General features: G+C 35.5%; 1 protein-coding gene across 11 annotated transcripts in view; it reads left to right on the top strand.

The window, feature by feature from the left end:
- Positions 1 to 19,794, top strand: part of RBFOX1 (RNA binding fox-1 homolog 1) — a 1,305,306-nt gene that overhangs the window by 1,198,769 nt on the left and 86,743 nt on the right. For 10 of the 11 annotated variants that reach the window (XM_059826338.1, XM_059826340.1, XM_059826339.1 and 7 more), the window contains 4 exons: positions 4,812 to 4,955; positions 7,772 to 7,825; positions 13,388 to 13,480; positions 15,161 to 15,221. In XM_059826338.1, coding sequence (XP_059682321.1) covers positions 4,812 to 4,955; positions 7,772 to 7,825; positions 13,388 to 13,480; positions 15,161 to 15,221 — 352 coding nt within the window. The remainder of the gene's footprint in view (positions 1 to 4,811; positions 4,956 to 7,771; positions 7,826 to 13,387; positions 13,481 to 15,160; positions 15,222 to 19,794) is intronic. The other variant, XM_059826348.1, reaches the window with a different exon arrangement.

Below are 19,794 nucleotides of genomic sequence, written 5' to 3'. Positions count from 1 at the left end.
CTTGATTAGGAAAAGCAGACAAGAAAGGAATTGTTGCCTTGTAATTTAAGGGGGTGCCTTATCCAAGGTCACTACTGTAGAAGGAGAGACATCCTTAAAGGCCTCTGGATAACTATTAGAGGGAAAAAGGACCTCTTTGTTCTGAAAGCTATCGTAGATATCCAGCTGGTGAGATTCAGTGAACGAGATCTTTAGTAAGCAACCAGAGGTACAGTACTAAAGTCATGAATAATAGGGATTTCAGGTGATTTGATGCTTCCTGCAGCCAGTCAACTGAGATCGCTATTGGAATGTGCTGGTGACAAGTTCTGCGACTGAATGTAGAAAAGGCAACCAGGAGAGATGTGGTTCTAGAGGGGATTCGAGCCAGGATGGAGAAACTGATAGTTAATGCCAGGCTAGAGAGCATCTTTGAGAGTGAATATGAAATACAATCTTGGGAAGAAGGGTAAGAGAACCTTTCTTCTTTGCATGATTCCTCACTGTAGAAGTCAGCCTCAGCCAGGTGATTATTACAATAATTTCCCAAGTGTCAGAAAAAGTTGTCAGTCTCAAAGATGGAAGAAACCAATTAAAGAATATTCAGGTAAGTTAGGTGTGGTGGTTGTTTTGTTTTGTTTTGTTTTTTTTTTTCCAGTTAACTGTTTCTAATTAGCTCCGTTCCAAGGTATTTAAAGATTAAACTGATAATATTTTGGAGCCATTAGTGTCTGCCTCTGTTACCTTGTGGAGAACGAGTAGAGGTACTGGAGAACTGGAGCAGAGTAGACATAATGCTGGTTTTTAAAGAGGAGGAAGAGAGAAGTGTTGGTTATATAGGCTAAAGGGATGTGCTGTCATCAGAGTTTCAGTCCTGGGAAAATACTGGAACAAGTAAATGCACACTGCATTTTTAACACCTGAAAGTAGAAGAATAGCCATCAGCACGGGTTTGTCAAAAGGATACAGTCTTTTACTTCTACAGTGGTCTTGTGGACAAAGGAAAAGCCTTGAATGTTATATTTCACTTTTCATAAGGCTTTGACACTTTCACACAAGACATGCTTTTAAGCAAGCTGGGAAATATGGTAAACACGCAACTACAATAGGCTGGGTGGAAAACTAGAAACTGTGTTTAAGTAGTAGCTCAGTATCAAAATGAGAAGATTTATTAAAAGGAGTTCTGCAGGGATTTGTGGTGACTCAGTGTTCTTCAGTACTTTCATTAATGATCTGAATGATGGAATAGAGTGTATACTTATTAAATTTGCTACAATACCAAGCTGGGAAGGGCTGTAAGTACATTGCAGGACAGGCTTAGAATTCAAAGTAATCTTGATAAATTGTAGGTATCATCTGGAAAAATAAGATGCTATTCAAAAACATCAAATGCAAGGTGTTTACACAGCAATAACAAACTGCACAAATATGGCATGGAAAATCACTGGTTAGAGAGCAGTTCCATAAACAAGATTATAATGGATTAGAAGCTGTATATGAATTTACATTGCTATCTTCTGTAGGAAAAAACCCCAATACACACACGAGGAAAAGCAAGGACCACCAGATAGGAGATAGTTCCAATGGTAAAGTGTAGTTGGTTTATGAATTGTGATCTTTTCACAAACTTAAATTCATGATTTTTTTGATACGTGAAGGTAACTCTGATACAACTCTGAACTCAAAAAATCAGGTCATGTGAAAAAACACATGGACTATACTCCCTTTTATGTAATTTCTGTTTAATGATAAGGCTTAGGGGGGTTATTTATTTATTTCTTTTGCATAAAGCATACTAATTTGCTTGCTTGAGTCAGGAGAGGGTATTGAAAGAGATCAAACCCATAATAGATCAGGACTTGTACTGATTGCATGCTAGACTGCAGGGATGTAGCAAGGCTAATGTCATACACTAACCTAAATTAATTTTTAAAGAAATAGCAAACACCGGTCTTTAGATCCTCTAGCAATGAAAATATTCTCTTGAAATGTATTATTTATGTGTAAGGTGAATTGTATTCTAGCTCTTTGAGTCCACAGGTCTTTGAAACTTTCCTGGATTTTGCAAAATCCAGCCTGTCCTCTGTCCTATGTGTATTTTACCTCCTTGGTGTTACTTGGAAATTTTTGTGTAAGCTTCACATTGCAATTTCAATTTGCAGTCATCCTTCTCCAGATGTCCTAGGCTCATCCGTAGATTTCTGGATGATAATGCGCTTTGTAAAGACATTGTTATATAGTCAAGTCTTTTAATGCATTTTAAATGGTTTAACTCTGTTAATTCTGCCACAGACTTCTTTAAGGGCATTTACAGGTATGAATCTTTGATGATAGTGACTTCCTGAAGTTTCTGGCTTTCAGTCCTCATTGCCCAAACTCTGAGACATTCTTTGCTGAAACTGTAAATTTCAGGCTTCTGTGAACAAAAGTGATAAAATCAAAAAGAAATACCCAGAAAATAACAGTACCTGGATTTACCCACTTCACTCATAATTTATAGCTCCTTCATTTTATCATCATCTTCAGAAACCTCACTGGCTTTTTGTTGGCAGTATATCTGTTCGCCTTCTTGGTACGGAAGTTGCTCCTAATGTTTTGGAATGCTAATAGTGCATGGTTCAACCCTCCTACTGCTTGTTTCTCATCATTTATATTAATACAATGAACAGAAATTACTTTTTCCAATTTGCATTGATACAGCATGCTGATTATATAATTTCTTCCTGGGGCACCCTTTGTTTCTGAAGCTGAACAGCACCTTCAGAATTCTTTAATTCTCTTCAGATTAATCTAATTGACCTTAAATTCTTCTGGAGTTTTGTATTTTAAGAGTTTCCAGTCTGTCATCCCCCACCTGCTCTCATATACTAAATTTCCTTCATATTTCTCTCCTTGTAAGGCCTGAAGGCAGAAGGTAATCTCTGTGGTGTTTATGAATGGAACAGTTGTTAAAAATCTAAATTTTGAGGTTTTGAGTTGGTTTTAGAGATAGCAAGAGGTTAACATGGAACATGTTTTTGTCTCTTAACAGCTATATACCACGTTTGGTATTTAAATCACTAGAAAACTGTGAAGAAGAACTGTTTAGTTTATGGGACCCTGCCTGTGAGTTCAGGGGGTAGTAGATGAAGAGATGTGGTGGCACTGATTCAGTTTTAGGTTTACACTTGAGCTGTTCCCGGTTCCTTGTTTGGATCACTTGAAAATCTTTCTTTAGCGCACACAAAAGTTTGTGTTTGTGTATGAGTATCATCATATCCCATGAAATGTAGACACTGCTGATGCTTCTGCAGAAATAAGGACTTTTATTTGTAAAGTGTTCTTAATGCAGAAGTATAGGCTATATATGAAATTATAATGTTTGTACTTTGAATTTGAGAACATTTGCATTTACTGGGGAAGATGATGTTGCATTTAACTTGCTAGAATTACATTTATATGTAGTTATTGCTGATGTAAATTATGTATTGTGTTTGAGTTCTTTTGCTTCTTCCTTAACAGGCTTATTGGTACTTAAACTGTGTGGTAAGGTTTATTTTATGTAACCATTTTTATTTTGCTTAAATCTGTTGTCTCATAAAAGAAATTTGATATGAGCAGGAAATGGGAGATTTCTTCTATTTTATTTTATTTTTAAATGAAAAAAGTCTGAAAGACAAGCTGAACTGTGACACTAGAACACAAGAGAGAAATGAATATTTTGAAGATGAATATGCTTAGAAGGAGGAGGAAGGCAGAGAAAATAGAATAACAGTTGTAAGATGATCTTTGTAGTTTCATTCAACTATTTTCTTTCCTCTTCTTTTTTTCCAAATCCCCTGTACCAGTGCAAAAGAAAATACCTATGCTGGTTTTACATACCTATGCAAAATCTTCTTCTGGTGAATGTGTGCTGTACACGCAGTGATTAATTAGGCACTGTATATATCATTAAAGAACACAGCCCAGAAATTTTTGTAATATACTGGTAGACCAGCATTGGTTAGTTTTACTTTTTGGATGAAGGACATTGTGTTTTTTCCTAATCTCTCCAGGGGTTTATAATTCTGTTTGTTTGTTAAACTGTAATACACAGCAATGTTCTTCAATTACAAAACAGCATTTTAAAACTAGGGAACAGTATCCCTGTAAGAAGTACCATGACATGATCTTATTTTGGTGAGAAAGAAAATCTGTAAAACTTTGTTCCCGAGTCTCACTTTTATGTCAGTAACCTTCACCACTGATTATACTTCTGTTCCCTTTCACAACTCAAGGCCTTTTCCATAATGGTGACCATTTATCTAGACAAAATGACCCTCTAGTGCCCATTAGTGCTGCTTATGAAATGGCAACTAGGATGTGATGTGTTACCTACCTTCTCTGTAGAAGTCCCAGTGGCTTCTGAACGAAAGTTCGAATCTTCTTTGAAGTGTATAGTTTGCTTCTGCAAATAGGCTCTTATTTGGACATGGAGAGTCAGTTTCTTCCATTGGCAAAGAGTAATGAGATTAAAGCAGTTTCGACATCTTATAATATAGGGAGACATTTATCAGTTATTTAAAAATAGCTAAGAAAACCAACAAATAATAATCTCCTTCCTATTCTCCAGTTTATTCCAAATACATATGAAAAATATCACTGAAAACACATGCTGTTGAGACATATACAGAAAGGGATTTGATTTTCATGTATTTTAACTTATGGTATTCTTCAGTACCTTTGTCTGAGCAGATTTAACTCCTTTGTAGTAATTTTTTTTGAGAAGTTAAGGCCACCACCTTATATTAAAAATGGCAGAAATACTTTAGTAAGTAAGACTTACTTTACTTTGTTTTGTTTTACCCTTTTAGCAGACAGATGATGCAGCACAGACTGATGGCCAGCAACAGACACAATCTTCTGAAAACACAGAAAACAAATCACAGCCAAAACGGCTTCACGTCTCAAATATACCATTCAGATTCCGGGATCCAGATCTTAGACAAATGTTTGGTGTAAGTACTCATACTTTATTTGTGCTTTTTTATATTTGCATTGCAATAGGTATTTTATATTATAGGTGACCGTGAGAGCAGCATCTCTGATTTAGGCTGTTTAACCATTTTCAGTAAAGATTCTCTTTTTATTTATTTATAACCAAACATCTGATTTGCCATTCACAATTGGGAAAAGAAATTCTACTGTATGTGATACAGATGAGTGTATTCTATGTAGCATGCTGGTTTGTATTACATTTAAAAAAAGCTGCCTACATTGGCTTAAAATATTGAATGCATACATATTCCTGCTGTACACATCTGGATTTATATGCCTGTATTTATTGATTTTGGAGAGCATGATGTAAAATAGTGAATGCTTGACCTCATGAGCAAGGGATCCAAATCTATGGAAGTAACACATGGGCTGAATTTAAGTATAATATGTCCAGAAGTAGCAATCCTCACCCGTCCCCACAGGCATTGTACATCTGTAAGCTTCTAAAGTCTTTGCCAGCATTTTTCTATAAGTCTCTCAATTTTTGCTTTTGCCCGGGCCATTAGCTAGCTTCACGTGTGTTGGCTGTGTTTCACACATCTCATACGTGCCATCAATAACCGTGAGAGGTTAGACCTGGTTTCTTCTCCCTGCTCCAAGACCTCTTAGGTTTATTTTGGAATGTCACTAAATAAAATCTAGAAATAGTACTTGATCAGCTATTAGAACCCAGCTTTGCCTTTTCCAAGTTAATACTCTTAAGTATTTGTGTTCCACTTGCTTTCTTATTTCTGACTCACTAAAACTTAATTCTCTTCTGCGTTACAGTTTGTTATACAGTGCAGCATCAAGTACTTCATGGCACTATACTTCTCTCTATCTTTTATGTTCAGTTCAGATTTTTAAGTTCTTCTAATGTCTTTGTATGCGAGTTAAGACATTGTGTTTTTCAGTATTTGTTTGTATGAAGTGAAGGAAACGGTTGCTGGAAAAAGAATCCTGGTATACTATTGGGAAATGAGAGTGACTGTTTTGCTGTATCTGAGTTGCTACAAGTAACCTCCCCTAAATGCAGCTTACAGCACATCAGCAAAATAGCAGAAGGCATAATAATTAACCCTTTAGGGGGAAATATGCAAATTTATTTAAATTAAATCACTTAAAATAGATTGATTCTATTTGAAAGTACATTAAATGAAAAGATTTTTTTTGAGGGATTGTAGTAATTTATAAGTGAATAAAAACTACATTTATTTTCAATATTTCTGAGTCTTGGGTCTCAAAAGACTAACAGTGGAGAATGGCTAGCTTTAGAATGACTTGGTAACGGTAAACTTAGCTTCTGAATTGATAGAAAAAAGAAATTTCTGCAAGTGTCAATTGAAATATCTGATATGAAATAAGGCAACGCTGCGTCACGACTGTGTTATACACATAGCAGATGATCTTTTTACATGGACATAAATAGAACAGAGGAGGATTGTTTAAACATTAAGTCAGTATATGCTTATAGGCTAAAGTTGCAGTTAAAACATTAATTAGATGGTGAATGCAAGAACATAAAATAAGCCAAGGGCTAACAAATGATGGTTGACTCTCATAAGCAAGTTGAAATACTTCAATATGCTAGAGCAGGAATACCGTCCTTTCTGGCTTGTAATTGTTTATTATATATTGAAATACTCAAGTATAGGCTCATTTCTGCAGTTCCTTGGACTGTTGTTAGATTACTCTTCATTTACCTGCCTGTAATTTCAGCCTTTTTATTTAATATATTGTGTCACTTAACAGTGTTAACGCTGACCTGTACTGCATGTTAATGACATATGAAATAACAGAAATGACCCACTGATACATTACAGTGTCACATCACAAAATGTGCCTTATCAGAAAGTGTTCTAACTAAACACTGCCTGGGTCAAACATTTATTCTCTTACTAAGGCAAGTCCAATAGAGCCTTTTTCTTTGGGACAGCGACTGTGGTCAAGTTTTGTGTGTGTGAGCAAGGCATAGATGATTGTGCATGCTTTTGTAAGGTCAATAGTAATAACAGTTCCTGCTAATATTACAATAGAAGTGCAATTCTGAGCAGGGAAAAAATCCCCAACAAGTATCCATTCTAGTTTTCCAAATTATACTCTAGTAAGACAAGAATTGCTTAGGGAGTAATGGTCATCCCTTTTCAGCAAGGGTGGAGAGAAATCCTCACTCCTTGAGGCCAGTGACAAAACTCCCAGGTGGTTTAATCTTACTCCTGTAAAGCAGAAGCAACCAAATGCCTTTACCTGTCCTGGAAAGCAGCTGCAAAAAGTCTTCTGAAACAGAGGTTCTTCAGAGGGAAGGATGACCAGAGGGCGACAGTGTTCACATAGCTGTTAATCCTGTCTTGTTAGTGATGTTCATTACACTCCAAGCAGATGAAGCAGTAGCATATTAAATATGAAAAAAAGGGTGATTGATAGCAGCTGGACTGGATGGATCACAAGGAAGTAACCTACTATGTGCAAAGGCAAAATAAAGACATTTGGGACTTTCATTTCACTGTAATCACAGTTTAATGAAGTTTTGCCCTTTGTCAGGTGGTTTCACTGAATTTAAAGTTCATAAATGCGTATATGGAATGATAGTGACAAGTGTAATGATATGTACGATTTAGTTGTAATATTGATCTGGCTCCTCTTCAGTGTGTCTTTTTTGGTGCTTGACTATCTTTGATTTTTTTATTCTTTAACTTTTTTATGTGGTGCACCATTTTCTGAAACAAACATTTGTACTGTATATGATAGAAGTGTTGAAGTTATCTTATTTTCATGTAACTTTTCTATTTCTTTGCAGCAATTTGGTAAAATCTTAGATGTTGAAATTATTTTTAATGAGCGAGGCTCAAAGGTAAGCAGTTTAATTCACCCATGGAATTTTTTAATTTGTTTAAAATATTTATATGAGTAAAAGGAAACAACTGCACTGCTGTAAAAAATAATGTCTGAAATTCCGTGTTAGTGGAAACATCTTCTGAGCTGTCATTCAGTTTCCTAAGCAGCATGAGAATCGTTGGACTCATTTTATATCTTTTAAAGGGGGTAATCTTAGCTACTCCAAACTGTCAACTGTGTTACGGGAATGTTGATTTCTGCTGTCTTTATTCTTCAATGGTAATTATCTTGTTTATTTTACAAGATGAGTCCATACTTACAAATATTTGTAGGCAGGTTTGTATTAGTATAGGTATTTTTTCCCCTATTGAAATGAAAGATGATAATGATACCTAATAACTATCCTCTTTAGTAATTAGCTGAGAAAATATGTGATTGTCCTAGATTATCTAAGTGCAGATGTTTTCCTCTTTAGTTAAAGCTTCAGTACACCAACCCTTTGAAAACAATCTATTTTAACATTTATTTGACTAAAAGAGTTCTTATTGTATTGCAAACATTTAATTTTTTCTGAAAATTACTTTGCCTTAAATGCATACTTCAATTTATTCAATATTTAAGAAATAAAATAAGATAGAATGGCTATGACTGCATTAGCATTGTTAGCTGCTCCAAAAGTGTAGCCCGGTATGCTTCACCTATGATATCAGCTGCATTATAAGGGTTTACGTGTATGTCACATGCATGACATCTTCAGATCTAGTCAGACACACTAGAATGTTTATCCACCAATGTTTCAGTCTTTCTGTAGTTCTCATATATGATTTATTATTAGCGATTGAATTCTTTTCCTGTTATAGACATACTGAAATCTGACAGTTTTTAAGAATCAGATATATCGTAAATCTCTCTTAAATCACATATATTTTAATTATTTTAATTTTTCCCTTAATGTGTTTGTACTTATATTCTAAATATAAAGCCATCACTTTTTTTTTTTAAATAGAATAGCTGAAATGTCCTGGTTTATATATTCCAAAATTATTCTGACATTTATTAATTAGTACCCTTGCCTGCTAGCCCAAACCCAAGGAACATTTACTGGTTTTTCAGTAACCAACCAAAATGTATGCAGTTTGGTGGCTTAGAATCTCCTACTCTGGCTGAAATTTATTATCATTAAATTATGGCTATTCAATAGTGTTTGCAAAAGACGTCGATTGTCCAGAACCTGCTTCTACTGGATAGCACTATAAATTTCAGAAGACATCCCACACTTGCCACCTTTGACTGGCTCTGTTGAAGATGGAGTGGAACTGAGTACACATGTCATGGTGGTGGTGGTTTACACATTTGTTTAGCTATTAAATTTTACATATGTAAGACTCCCAACCGCCACGTCTGCATCAGAATCAGACTGCATAAGTATAAGGCTCTTATAAAATATTTGGGGGGTGGGGTGTGAAGTATTTCTGAATTGAGTTTTTTTTAATAGTGATCTTGCAGTAGCGAAAACACCCCAGTGCCCTGTGCTAAAAACAAGCTCCTAGACAGGAAGCAAGGTTTTCCTAGGTAGAGGAAGAGGTTTTCCTCGGTAGGCTTGTAATGTCGCTACCTCAGTTACACACTTTGTGTTAGAGACTCTAGGACCCATTCTTATTAAATACTTCTACACCGTCCAGTGCTGTGTTGGTGCATCCAAGCTGGCTCTGAGTAAGCTGCTGAAGATACTTAAAGCAGTTCTGTGATGCATCTAATGCTGCTTTTCATCTTGTTTAGAGTTATTTCAAGTAAAGCTACATGGTATTTTGATTTGCAGAAGTACCCTTAGATTCTCTCAATTAAAAAACAGGATTAGGAATAAGAGGAACATCTTTTTTTTTATTATTATTTTTATTTTAATCTAATAATTTCATGTCCATTCTGTAGGATTTAAGATGCACCTATGTTTTCATAAAATCCCACTGAAACTGAAAGGACTACTAAGTGGTCTCAAACTGAGTACAGGTAAAAAAGTTTGCAGGATCAACATTCACATTTGTTTCCAGCTGTAGTTTGGCATAAAAGAATTGCTAGAATTTTTTTTTGTTTCTGTTTTTGTTTATTTCATTTTATTCCAATAATTAATGTTTAAAAAGATTCTTGCAAAAACAACAGAAGTAAGCTCATTTTCATACCGTAATAGTTGGAAACAGAAAAATGGAATTGCAGATTCAAAAACCATAATGCTGTAGCACCACCATAAAGTATCAAATAATTTTGCAGAAGGGAGTCTCTCCATAAAAGAAACCCTAAAATAATACAAGTTGCATACTGAAAATTTCTGTTTGTTTGGGGACATAATAATAATAAAGATAACTTTGCTAGAATTGTATGGCAACACTGATGACATTTGAAACTCTTCTTTTTATAAGAATTGCAAGAATTTCAGTATTGTTTTGGTGTAGGTCTTTCTTACAACCTGTGTTAAGTAAACGAGGCCAATTCTTGAAGCTGTTGATTAAAGTAACATTCAGACCTGCTGGTAACTTACCTTTCTCTGCGCTTACCATTCATCTTGGACGGACGATTTGAAATATAGCTTCCATTACTGTGCGTATTTTAACGCTATTCTGCTGTTTTAACACTGAAGCTCTCCCTGGAGCTGTGAATGGCTTTTGTCTCGGGCACAATTGCAAGGCTGCAAAGATACAGGATCAACAAGTACCATTTTTGTTCAGTTGTAAATTAATACTCTATACAGCTATATAATACATATATACTTTCATAAATCTGTTTTTGAGTAGCTGTATTAATATATATCTAGTATATATTATATTAACATATATTTCTTCAAATAAAAAGAGCTCCCTAGCACCTCCCAGATTAAAACAGAACCTTCTCACATACTAATTTGGCTATTATTAAATCATTTGACAGACTTTAAAAATAAAATGCAGACATTTACATTACCAGTTAATAAAATACATAGTATGCTAAGCTCAAGTAGCTGTTGAATCAGCTGCATATAACATTAATGTTAACATGTTTGTGTAGATATTTGAATGTGTGATGAATGATTCTGTTCTGTGATTAAGTTTCTGTGTCAGCTAGGTAAAATTAAAGAATTGCATAAATAATAAGAGCTTAATTTAAATAGTGTTAATTATGAGAATAAGTACAACGTAAGAAATTTTAAAATTACAATGAGTATTCTTTTCAGAATCTTTGAAGTTCCTGTCTTATCTTGGCTTGTGGATCCACTTGATATCTTTTTCTAATTTTTTAATATAATTAGGTTTTTATCTTTCCCTTCAGTTTGAAAAAAATTAACTGGTAGTGCTGTGAGCTAAGAAGACAGATTCAAAATTTTGACTGAACAGCTCCCACCAAATGGTTGCAATTCTGAGAAGGGGCAGTTGTTCAGCAGGGAGGAGAGGGGAGAACAAACAGAATTGCTGGAATTTATGCTATTGCATGGAGCTAGGCTCGTTGGATCGATGGTTTCAGTGACGTTTTCTGCTGTGAAATTTTCTTAATAGCATCTTAAATTATGAAGTTTTTGGGTTTGGTTTTTTTTGTTTTTTTTATTACAGAGCTTTTACAAGATAGGAGGGAGCAGTTGAAGAAGTTGAAAGTTGAGGATGGGTTTAGGTATAAGAAAAGCCTATGCAGGCATCTAAACCGTAGGGATTAGTACTGAGGAGGGGGATTTACTTTCTCTCAAACACTCCTGGTGCTTTGGGGAAAAGAGAGTTACATCCTCAGTGTCTTGTCTTGTGACAAGCGAGGTCATGGCTTTGTGCTAAATTTGTGGAGGGTAGAGTGGAGAAAATGTGTGGAATCAGGTGTTCTGAGAATAGCTTCAGCTAGAAGTGGAACTGCTGAGAGAGCACTTCTGAGCTCAGGCTTCGGTGTGCCTTTAAAAGAGAAAAAACAAAAAAAAAAGCACCAGGCAATGTGTTTAAGCTGCTTGGAAGAGAATGGAACATAAACTGCTACTCTATATAAATGTCACTTTCTGTGTTATAAAACTGGCATAAATAAATGTGTTCTCTGAGTAGGTAAAACGACCCAAACAACTCGCGCAGTGATTAACTTTTTTCGTTGATTAATTAATTTTGTAGTTCATATCCATTGTTTTTCTCAGCGCTTGGTGTCAGTTTTGCCTTGGTTTCATATTTGGTCTCTTCTTGGTATAAGACATATAAATATCTTCACTTCCTTTTTTTCTTTTTCTTTCTATTTTAACATCGGTCACTATGTACATAGTAGGTAGAACTGCAGAGAGTAAGTGGGTGAATACTGACCACAAATCTTAGCCAACGGAGCGGAGAATGAGGAGACACGATGCATGGCTTATTGCTGAGGAACAGAACAGAGGAAAGCTTTATCGCCATAGTTCAAGCTGAAGTAACAGTAAAGAAAAAGGTTGTAGTAGGACTTCAAATACATGCAGCGATGCCTATTCTTTAGAAAGCGGCCATGTGTAACCTGCAAACGTTCCTTGTTATGGAACACTAAGGATATAGAAGCTTATTTATTTGGCAAACTTTGGGAAAGCATGCAAAGGCATTGTAGTGCTAATGGAAGAATTACTTCAAAGGGTTGGTGTATGTTTCTAGAATGTTTTTCAATGTCTGATTTTTTCAGAAATCTTTACCATTGTACGCAGTGTTTAACTTAGCGCAACAAAAAGAATTTTAGTAGGATTGGAAATGTTAGTTTAGCCTAATTATATAAAGCAAAGCGTTTGTCATAGGCGGAATTTTCTATCTGTTGAGTATTCTCCTGTCCCACTAACACGGGATTCTGGAGTTTTACCAGTTGCATGTTCTAAATGTGGAAAATAATATACATAAATAGTAAATGAACCAGTTGAACTTATTCAAAACATTTGCATTTTTATTCCTTTATCAGAGTTTCTTTTTCTATTCACATCATGTGATTTTATTTGATCTGTTAATACAAGAAAGTTTACACTTTGTTCTAAAAGTACTTTTGTTTTGTTGGTGGTTTTCTTTTCTTTTTTTCTTTTATAAAAAAATAAGTAAAGGCTGTATAGTTTGACAAAAGTTTAAGTTACCCTAGTGTTGCATGGGAACAGTGTTTCTTATGATCACAACAGCATGATTAAGTAGGCAATGTTTTAGAGTATATTGACATTCAGTGTTGAATTTTGTGCACATGGTTTTTATTTCGTTGAGATATCTGCATGTCATTAAAATGTGGTTCACTTTCTTTTCTCATTAGTTCATTTTTTTTCTATGTGAAGACACTGTAATTTATTTTAATTTCATTTTCTTATTGTTAGATTTATTTTCCTGTGTAGTGACATGTAGAAAGGTATTTTTGGTATCATTCTTTGAATTTCTCAGAGGGTATTATCTAACTGATGACAGAAAAAATTTGTTCACATTTGTCGCTTATTTATTGCACATCTCAATACAATTATAATTTTTCTAATTTGCATGTTACAGAAATGAAGCAAGGACAAGAAAATATTAAATTAAAGAGAGAGAACATAAGCAAACAAGTGGTCGTTGACTGAAATAATAATGTGCATGTTGTTTTCCCCCCTTCTCCCTCCTGCATGCAGGGATTTGGTTTCGTAACTTTCGAAAATAGTGCTGATGCGGACAGGGCGAGGGAGAAATTACACGGCACCGTGGTAGAGGGCCGTAAAATCGAGGTGCATGTTCAAAATATTTTCCTTTTCATCTTTTTTATAAATGTCTGCTTCACTCTCATTTGTTGTTTCAGATGCATCATTGGTGTCTTCTGTGTGCTCCCCTTTCCCCTTCCCATTGTTTATATATATATATTTATATATAAAGAGAGAGAATCTGGCCTTACTTGGGTTTTTTATTATGATTTCTTTTGTAATTATTATTATTATTATCATGATTGCTGAAAGGTGGATGACAGAATTGAAAAAAAAAGAAAAGCTTTAATATTTTGAAGTTATTATTTTGGATGTTTTGTAAATCAATGGGTGCAGTAGATCCCAAAAAACAGCCAACAAAAAAAAAAAAAATTTGAGAACAACAAAAAAAAAAGTGTGACAGACAAAACAAAAACAAACGAAAGGTTGTTTTTTATTTTGTTTTTGGTTTTGGTTTTTTTTTTTTTTTTTTTTTTTTGCTGCAGGGTTGATGCGGGATCCACAGTGGCTTTGAAAAAATTCAGATTGGGAAAGAAGCATCCAAAAGATGTACAAGAAAAAGAAACAAAGCCAGACTAGAGACCGACCAATTTTAACACTTAATTTTTAATGAAACCATCAGGCTACTTTGGCTGGATGGCCTGAGCCATTCGTATCTATTAAAAACCCAACACAAATGTGTTTTAGTACCACTGGATCCCCTTCAATACTGCCTCAGTCGTATTTGTTAGAATAAAAAAAATACCAATTGAAAATGCTGTCGTCTTTTGAGTAAGATGTTGCATATTTTGCCTTTTCATTTTCCCCCTTCGACGGTAGCGCTTAGGGCCCTCACCAAACTCTCAGTAACCATGGTAACTGTATACATACCCATGCTGGCGATGGTGCTGAATGGTAAGTGGAGAAGTCCATCTGCCGTTTCACGTATTTAGCGCTGATATACCACGTGAATTTTTTTGACTTGTTGTATTAAGTTTTCTTGATGCTACATTTTTTTCTATATTGGTACGCCTGTAATTGAGTGTACGTTTTAAGCAAGCCTGGGAGGCACTGATTGGATTGAGGATATGACTTCGTGCACATCTTACTCAGATTGTTAATTCCATATTGTGTTAAATAATGCACCCTCTTTTTATCCTTTTGTTAGCTGTGATTTTAAAGCTTGAATGATTTTGTTAATTCTTGCAATGAAAAAGGCTCTTGTTCCAAGTGTTGAATGCTAGATGTTGCTTTTCCAATGGTACTTCTCTTCTAAAGGGTTATGTTGCACACTGCTAAAATTCGTTTGTCCCTTTTTTTGACATTTTCTTTGTTTCCTTGTACCTTGTCTCTTTCCCTTCTACTCCACTGCATGTTCCTTCATGTAATCTTTTTTTCTGTTTTGAGTATTTATTGTATCAGTGTTATCATGGAATACAAGCATGCTCTTAAGTCTTAAATTATGCAGTACCTTTTAATTTGCTTTTAATGTCTTTTTATTAAAGTTTAAATGATATGATGTTGCTTTATTGAAATGATTTGTAAGTTAAAATGGTTATGAAAGTAAATGTAATTATAAATAGTATGATTTTGTTATGCACCTGTTGCCTTCTATAAATTAAATTGCATTTTATTTTTACATGACTAATAGCAGTAATAATGCATGCATTTAATAGTAACATGGACCCACCCTGTAACCCTTTCTAATCCAGTGTTCTATGTGCTTAGGTAAATAATGCAACAGCACGTGTAATGACAAATAAAAAGACCGTCAACCCTTACACGAATGGTAAGTGCATGAGATCTCCGTGCGCTGTTTTAATGCCCATGCATGTGAAACCTCACTCCTCTGCTGAATGGGTGGACTCATCTACTCGGGAAGTACCATAGTCCCTATCTCCTGCCTCTCCCTGGGCTCAGATTTTGTCCAGCGACCTAAAACATGATATGGCTGAGCATAAATTCCGAATGTGTAGATTCAGCTAATTCGCAGCCACGTGGGCATAGCATGCATCATTTTGCCTGATGGGAATCCGAGTGTTTAACTGCAGTGGCTTTTGCATAGGAAAATGTAACTGATAGGAAAGCATTGTTCTCTTCTAGCTTTGGGCAGTGTTAATGTTGCGACGAATGAACTAATTGGAGGATTCAGTTTTGCTGGGATGATGGAGGTAGGGTGACCAGTAAGAAGAATGTCTCTGTCAGGCATGAGATACTTTTTAGTACCAAGACACACATCTAGTCAAAGATAATTTTCTGTGTCTTCCCTCCACAATTTGTCAGAAGTAAAGGGCAAACTGTAATTGGGTGCTGCTTCCAGCTTTTTTCCCCTGGAACAATCTAAATTCCAAGCTATTGAAAAAAATTCATTCTAATACTGACCTAAGTTGGAATAATGTTGTACATTAATGATAGAAAACTAATCCCTAGATATTTGAGGGGTTTGTAAGCAATACGTTTAAAAAATGCTTCCTTTGGCAGTGTTTGATCATGTGCTTAAGTTGTTTGCATTTGCTAGTTCAGAAAATTCTAACAAGTTCCTAACTCAACAATGTCAAACAATAATACATCAATTGAAGTTAATTTCAATTACATTTTCCAGTTTTACTAGACTGTGTAGTTACAGTTATTTGCTCTTCAATTTAATTTAGTTTTTCCCATTCGGTAGAAAGCAGATGAAATCTGCACTTACATCAGTAAAGGCTTCCATTGGACTCTTTTCCATTTTGAAATATAGTGGAACTTATTTTCTCTATCTGAGGTCTCATTAGTGAGTTTTTACTAAAAGCCAGGGCAAACGCTGGCTTTATTTTTTAATGAAAGAGTCATAATTTTTTCCTACCACAGTAAAAATAAAATATAGTGATGGTTTTCATTTGACATGTGATAATTGAGCTAGTTAAAATGGTCTGGAGAAGAAGAGTCTGAAATTCCTCATGCTTTCTCAGAAACTGTTTTCTTCATCGTTTTGTATGTAAATGTGGAACTTGGCAAATGATGCAGATGGGAAAATCTCCTTCATTTTTACTGGCTTTAAAACATCTCAGTGAAGCTAGCGAGAGACACGAAGCTTGACTGGATCACATAACAAGATTTTGTTGCAATAAGGAGCTAAATTAACTATATATGCTTATGATACTATGAACTTTGTCTGCTATATCGTAATGTTAAAAGGATAAAAGTAGTTTTGTTATAAATGATGATGTATATTTTGTATTCATCTTATCCTAAGGCTACAAACCTGTTAATTAGCAAATGACACTTACATATCAGCACATCCAGTGCTGAAGGAAGGGAATGCTGGAAATAGAGATGTGAGATTTTTAGGAATCTGATTTTGAAGGAGGTTCACCTCTGTGTCTTGCACTGCAGGATTACTTAGGTCATACATTATCATTTATTAATATCCAAACCCAGAATAACGAAAATCTGCTGTGAAGTGTTTCCCACTTGAAGTGTTTTGTGTCTGTCATTTTACATCCTGTTCCATCTGGACTAGATCTCACCGAAAGTATGAAACATCCTGTTTAGTGCATAAAAATTAGCATTTCTGTTTGTGAATCCGTACATCCAAGGTGTGGCATGCAGGATGTTCTTTTTGCACAGCTTTTGATGGGTATCTACCAAGGCAAACTCTGGTTCTATTTCATACATTTTGTTGGGTTTTTTTTAATGTCTCAGATCCCCTAAAGCAAACACACATGGAGAATCATCTTCTTCTTGCATAATCATTACCAGTGGCAAGGAATGAAGTGTAGACGTGCAAGGTGCTTCATTTAGTTCAATCAGCGCTTCTATTATCAGTCATCCTGACGTTGTATGATTCTAGTTCTTTATCATTTTGTCAGGAATTAAGCAGTGCCATAGCTGATTTTTAAAGATTGTTGTTGTCTAAAGTAAAGGTCTCATCTTCTAAATAAAATATAAAGCTAGTTTTTCTGTGTTCTTCTACAAGCATGTTAACATTTGCAAGATGCTTCTGATGCAGATAGCCAGAAACTTTTTGTTTGCACATGCCTATCTCTTCAGAACCACTTCTTTTTTAAAGTGTGGCTTTATTTTTCAAGGAGTATGTGGTGACTGACATGTTATTGGCAGGTATTCAAAATGTAGTTAGGGCACATGTTGTATTATATGAAAACATCAGGCACGAATATTTAGTGTAATTTAAAAAAAAGATACACTCTGTTTTGTCTTTCATTCCTGAATGAAATGTTTTAATATGATTGCAAAAGTCAGTAGGTCTTAAAGCACAAAAACCTAGACTTTTTTTTAATATATGCAGCTTCATTCAAATAAGTGGTTTGCTTTTGTGTCCTAGATGGTTTTTGAAAAAAGTATGCTTTCCAGGGACTTTTGATGATTCCTGAAATGAACAGTTAATAAATGCTCAGTTGCTAGGAGAGCTTTTTTGTGCAAGTTTGTTATCAGACGGGATGATTTTGCTGGCTGACCTCATGTGCTTTGGAGATAGAACTGCCTTGTCTTTGCAAATAAATTTAGTGTCAGGAGTTCTACTTGTTGGCAAAAATATTTTGGAGACATTTTTGGGTGTTCCAACCTATCCTGTTCACAGTTACACTTTCTTCTGATGCCCATATTGCATCAGGATTCAGGATGCTCATCCAAGAGTTGTAGGGAATAGAGAATTATGTGCAAGTAGACTCAGAGAACCGCAGCAATGAATGAGGAACATGAAACAGAGATCAGTAGAGGGATATATACACTTCAAAGTTTATACTTGCAGTGTCTTGAATTTGAGCCTTCTGTTGCTCTAAACTAGGATTCAAATTCACAGCTAGTGATTATTAGCACAGTTAAATTCCCTCCCACTCCCCTCTCCTCCCCTCTGTTTGCAAGCAGGAGGAAAGCAAACGGTGTCACAGGACTTCTTTCCCACCAGAGCATTCCTCCGGCCATGGGTGCCTGTCTGGCCTATGAAGTGAAAATAATCCTCTTTGTGTTGCTGTGCCCCACTTTCTACCAAAGCGTGTTACGCTGTGCAGTATCATTATTTCCTTCCCTTAACCTGTATTTCTTTCAATGACTGTACAGGGTGGGGTTTTGGGGCAGGCAGGGGGTGGTTTGTTTCCTTGTTTGGTTTTTAAGTTTTGAGCTTTTATAGTTTCGACTTACTGTGTTGTTATAATATTGTGACAGTAAGAGAAATGCACAAAATTACACCCACTGCAGAGAATTTGCCTCCTCCAGGTGCTGAAGTAGGGTTCCTTGGCAGATGCTCACTTGAATACATCAACTCCTATCACACTTGATTAACCCACACAGCCATGGGCCAGCACAGTGCTAGCTGACAAGATAAAGTTAAGTTTAATTACTGTTATTTTCATGATGAATGAAGTATTTCCTGTATAAGCTTCAAAAAGTTAGATGAGACAGCCATCACTGTGAGAGAGGTAAGGAACTGAAAGATGAGAGTGGCTGTCAGGTGTGAAGAGCAATCTGCATCTTCCAAGATTTTTTCTTTCTCTCAGACAAATTGTGGTGCTCTTAGGGGAACTTAGAAGCTGAGAGGTGTCTGTTAGCTTCTTTGACAGCAAAAGCTGACAGATCTGAAATTCAGTCCAATCTTTAATTTTTGGATGGTGTTGATCAGTGGTCTTTTGAGGAAGTACTGAATTTTAAATACTAAATATTCCCCAAGCTATAAAAAGTTAGGTTTTTTTACTGAAAGTCTCACAATTTGGATGATCTTCTATCACACAAAAATTGTCCAAGCGTATTTGTTATACCTCGACATTCCTGCATATAGTCCTGTAGTATGTAAAATTGAAGGGTCAGGTAAAAATCCTGTGATATTTTTCAGGAGGAAAGTAATTTTAACCCTTCTTGGTTGGCCATTTTTCAGCTTCCATAATTGTCTTCTAGGTATGTAAAGCAATTGCAATTACTTCTGTAGAGCAACTGCATGCAATGCTGCTCTTTACTCTGGTTGAACTTATTAATGAGTCGTGTTTCAAAACCACCCCTCACCTCTGTTACTGAACAGTTAGTTAGTGGTAAATAGTTACTGTCCAGCAGATAGAGATTTTATTAAAGGGTAGGAACAGTTTTCTTTTGTGGTGTTATTGAGATTTTGTATTACGCTTTCTCAGGCTTATAACGCACTATGGTTTTGTGATCTTCTACTATGCTTTTGCATTGAATGATATGGCCGAGGCAGAAACAAGCCTCAAGACAGTTTGCATTTAAATTCTCCTAATCTTGGCTCTGCCGATTTTGAAAAGCCTTGTTGTCCCTGTCTCGATTGTATTTTGTTTCCAGTAGCATAGTTATAAGATCTATTTAAAGTACCATAGTTCTTGAGTTTACAAGGTGCTTTTGCTCAGGTTTTTTTTCTTTAT

This window comes from Gavia stellata, chromosome 18, assembly GCF_030936135.1.
Source record: "Gavia stellata isolate bGavSte3 chromosome 18, bGavSte3.hap2, whole genome shotgun sequence".
NCBI lineage: Eukaryota > Metazoa > Chordata > Aves > Gaviiformes > Gaviidae > Gavia > Gavia stellata.
Note: the sequence above shows the minus strand (reverse complement) of the source record. Positions and strands in the feature narration are given on the sequence as shown.